This window comes from Pterocles gutturalis, unplaced genomic scaffold (assembly GCF_000699245.1).
Source record: "Pterocles gutturalis isolate BGI_N339 unplaced genomic scaffold, ASM69924v1 scaffold28641, whole genome shotgun sequence".
In the NCBI taxonomy this organism is placed as follows: Eukaryota; Metazoa; Chordata; class Aves; order Pterocliformes; family Pteroclidae; genus Pterocles; species Pterocles gutturalis.
This window is the reverse complement of record NW_010103859.1, coordinates 7,737-11,847: the sequence shown is the minus strand read 5'-3', so window position 1 is coordinate 11,847 and position 4,111 is coordinate 7,737. Positions and strand designations below refer to the sequence as shown.

At 42.2% G+C, this 4,111-nt stretch overlaps 1 protein-coding gene across 1 annotated transcript; it reads left to right on the top strand.

The window, feature by feature from the left end:
• The first annotated feature begins 563 nt into the window (after window positions 1-563).
• Window positions 564-2,823, top strand: MAPK1IP1L (mitogen-activated protein kinase 1 interacting protein 1-like). Its single transcript, XM_010086875.1, has 3 exons — window positions 564-593; window positions 1,137-1,850; window positions 2,317-2,823. Exons 1-3 carry the CDS (start codon window positions 570-572, stop codon window positions 2,326-2,328), a joined length of 750 nt encoding a protein of 249 aa, XP_010085177.1. The 5' UTR covers window positions 564-569; the 3' UTR covers window positions 2,329-2,823.
• Window positions 2,824-4,111: the final 1,288 nt, after the last annotated feature.

The following is a 4,111-nucleotide window of genomic DNA, read 5'->3' as shown; positions in this document are numbered from 1 at the left end:
GTCAAACTAAATGTAATTTCAGCTGCAGTTTTGTAAGGCTAATAAAGATGGACAAAGCCAGTCAGTTTCATTGTGGTGAAGCTCTGGAAAGCTGTGGTGTAGCAGTTGCCTTCATGAAAAGGAGTGATAATCATGTTTTGCTTTAGATCTATTAACTTCACCTGCAAGCAGCCTGCCATAACTTTTCCAAGTCCCAGTTTAGAAAAGACCTTGAATACTTTACAGGCATCACTGTCTGGGTAGGCTGCCAGCTCGGTATGAATATTTGAAGTATTTTTTTCTTAGTGTAATGTGACCCATTTATATTATGTGTTGGTCCTGTCTGAGGTGAGACGGGTAGAGGCTGAAGACTTTGCTCCTTGTGAAAACTTTATCAAGAGGAAAGTATTTGGGTAGCACATACCTGTATGGGTCAGGGTCCTTAAAGCCACGGCTAAAAAGCGCTGCCAGTTCAACACTTACTGTGATTTGAATGAGACAAATGTAGAGTTTGTCTCATGAACTCTTGCTTGAAATACTTTTATTATTTTCAACAAATTTCACTTTATCTTACCTTACTTTTCAGCAAAATGTCTGGAACTGATGATTTTTCGGTAAGTAACAGTTTTTCTTTCCTGAAGATCAGCCAGTTGTGTTACTTCATTCTAAAAGTTGACATATTTTTTTCAAGAAGAAGGGGAGCTTACAGTTGAGAGGCGTTTTCCTCTGTGTTGTGGTGTTTTCCTTTTGGGCAGATGTAGCAATCTGTGGACTGAACATATGAAGCTGCTAGGTGCCTTGTGGGTTCTCTTCTGCTGTGATATTAACAACGGAGTTGTGTTTTAGTAGCTTCAGTATAGCTGTAATAGAAATCCATGAAAAAACATTTTCTTTTTGTATTTGCTCTGAAATTGCTTATTGCTACGTGTGGTAGGTCGCCTTTTATCTTTGGTTTTTCTAACCACAGCATGTCAGAATGCCTCTTCTACCTTAATGATAGAAGCTGCATAAAAATGAATGTAATCATCTCTGTGCAGCAACAAAGAGCTCTCTTCCTCCCATTTTGGCAACTGAAACATGTACATGTAGTGGGTGAATATCTGCAACTAGGAAGTCCAGTAGACATTTTACATTCTCACCGGTGCTTTATCTTTTAGTTGGCAGATGCTTTACCAGATCAGTCGCCTGCTAAAGCTTCCAAAGTGAGCACTACAAAACCTGGTCAGCAGCCTGGTCAGCCACCGCAGGCTTGGCCAGCTTCGAATCCTTGGAACAACCCAAGCGCTCCCCCTGCGGCCCCAACCGGACTGCCACCAAACACGTCCGCTTCCAGCGTGCCATTCGGACCTCCGCCAACAGGAATGTATCCTTCAATGCCCCCTGGACCGCCTGCTCCATTTCCTCCTCCTCCTACTGGACCCTCTTGCCCTCCTCCTGGTGGTCCATATCCACCCCCAACTGTGCCAGGTCCAGTCCCACCAGGGCAATATCCTCCACCAAATATGCCCTTTCCAGAGCTTCCAAGACCTTATGGTGGTCCAACAGAGCCAGCTGCACCTCCTGCTCCGGTTGGGCCATGGGGATCCATGCCCTCTGGAGCATGGGGACCAACAATGGGCGGGCAGTATCCTGCACCCAGCATGCCATATCCACCCCCAGGGCCATATTCCGCTCCTACCCAGACTCCAGGGGCTGCTCCAACAGTACCATGGGGTACGGTCCCACCTGGAACATGGGGACCTTCACCGCCAGGTCCATTTCCTCCACCCACAGGATCATATCCAGCTCCAGGACTGTATCCTACGCCCCCTAATCCTTTTCAAGTGCCATCTGGTCCTGCTGGTGCTCCATCAATGCCTGGTGGTCCCCATGTGAGTATTTAATTTTTGGACTTGAATTACTCTAAAATGTTATTTTTAGGCATGGAAATTCGGTAGCATAAGACTTATTAGTGCAGATAAAGAATTTCAGCACTGTTGTCTTCTTTCTGTAGTCAGTGGAATAATAACCAACAACTTCTTAAGTGCTTAACTAAATATACTAGAATGGTTAAATTATATCAAGTGAGAGTGTGTCTAAGCATTGCATTATAGTGGTCAGCCACTACTTGGAATGCCTTCTCTAAAAGGCAAAAAGGGGGGAAAAGCCTTGTAATTATTTCCGAAAGAGAAAATATTCTAGTCTCTGTAATCTAGAGAGATTGCTTCTAGGGCACATAGGGAGGGAATAACAAATTATAAGGTTTAATCTATTTTTAATTAATGAAGAATTTTTGTAACTCTGAATTAACTGCTTTTTGAAAAGCCTGTATTGACCATGATTTATTGTCTCTTGCAGCCTTACCGTTGAATACATTCTGGGCAACAAAATACTGTAGCTTTCCACCTTCATCCACTACTTACAGAGATTTTTACAGTTTTTGTTTCAGTAATGTTTGGGGCTGTGAAGAATACTTGTCTCTTGTATGTGCATTTGAGGTATGAAGGAGCAGTTTGCATAAATTTACCTTGCTCGTATGCTGACATAATTGTTTGGTTTAATAAAATTAATTACGAAGAGCAGAAATAAAACTAACATCTGTGGTTCTTACGTTGGCAAGTATTTCTTGGAAAAATGGGAGTTGCCAAGTAAGGATTGTGAAGAATCAGGCCCAAGGACTTAAAAAAGAAAAAAGTTAGTTCTTAAATTTCTGTGAATGCTTTAAGTCTTTTTGCCAGACTTGTGCTGGTCACTGAATGGATGGATAGTCATATTTTGTCTATTTTCAGGTTATTCTAAAATGTCAATAAAAAGTGTTTCAAGATTTTTGTCAAGAAATCTAATTTTTGAACGTGCTACAGTAATTCAAACTAAAGAGAGAGAGAGAGTGTGTGAACTCGAAGGTTTTCTCAGCATTTTGTATATACTCAAAACAAGTGCTCGGTCTGGGACTACGGAAGAGAAGATAACGCATTTGAAATACTCAGTCTGACTTGTCAGCACACTGTTCGTGTTCACAAACAGGCATTTATGTGCAAATTAAATAACCTGGATGTGCAGTTAACTTTGAATCAACAAATGTGAGTTTTATGCATGCACATGAGGATGTAATTTTGCCAGTTCTCATTCTGTGGTGGTTGGAAGTTTGGCTTGGTCTATGTAAAGAGAAACTGATTCCCACTTAGGTAAGGTACTTCCCTGTTTCTAACCTGGGTTCTAGTCATTTACAATTTGACTTTGCTGCTGGGTTGTATAAACTCCGCAGACTTTTTCAGAGTCCCTGGAAACTGAACTTGAGCTCAAAAGATCAAAAAAACCACAACCCAACCTGCCAATTCCCTTCCTGGCAGTTTTTGGCATGGCATTTATTTCTGTCGTCTACAGAGACCCTCTGTATCATCCTTATTGCCACGGTTGAGAGCGAGGAGGTCCTGCTGGGGCTCAGATGAATATTGTGAAGGGGAGAAGTCCTCTGTTCTCAGCTCGGTGTCTGCATACCTCACTGAGTAAGTGTAATTTGGGAGTAATTGAATGTCTAGAAGCCTGTGCGCTGCTGTGTAGCTGTCCCTCCTCAGGAGGGGCACTGCAGTAAGTTTTTCGTATTCTTGCCATATCTGTGCAAAGAGCATGCAAGGGGTTTGCTGCAATGCTGGCTTGGCGTCACCAAGACACGCAGCCATGTGTCAGTGAGGAGTTTGACACTTTTTGTGATACTTCACAGCCTAGACTTGGACCATGGACAGTTTGTTTCATCCCCAGCTGGGGATATCCTAAGTTAGCCTCTGTAGGTAGAATTAGAAACAAATTTTGCTTAACATGGTAGCTCATTAGGGAGTCTTTGTATCATGGAACTGTGAAAGCAAGTGAATTCTCTTCCAGTACCTTATCGTGGCTTCCTGCATGCGTGTGACGGACTTCTTAAAAACAAATGGGGTGACCTGGTGGTGGTGCTTGTTAGTAGTCTGAGCCTTTATGGCAAAGTCTGCAATTTTATTTTTTTTTCAGAAGAAAGCAGTCAGCTTAGCTGTGGCTGTTTTAACCTAATGTCATGAAAACTAGCAAAGGTACATATATATTTTTTTGTTTCAGGAAGATGATACTGGAGCTGAACAAAAATACTTCACATTTCAGCTTAAAACCTACCCTCTGTAAT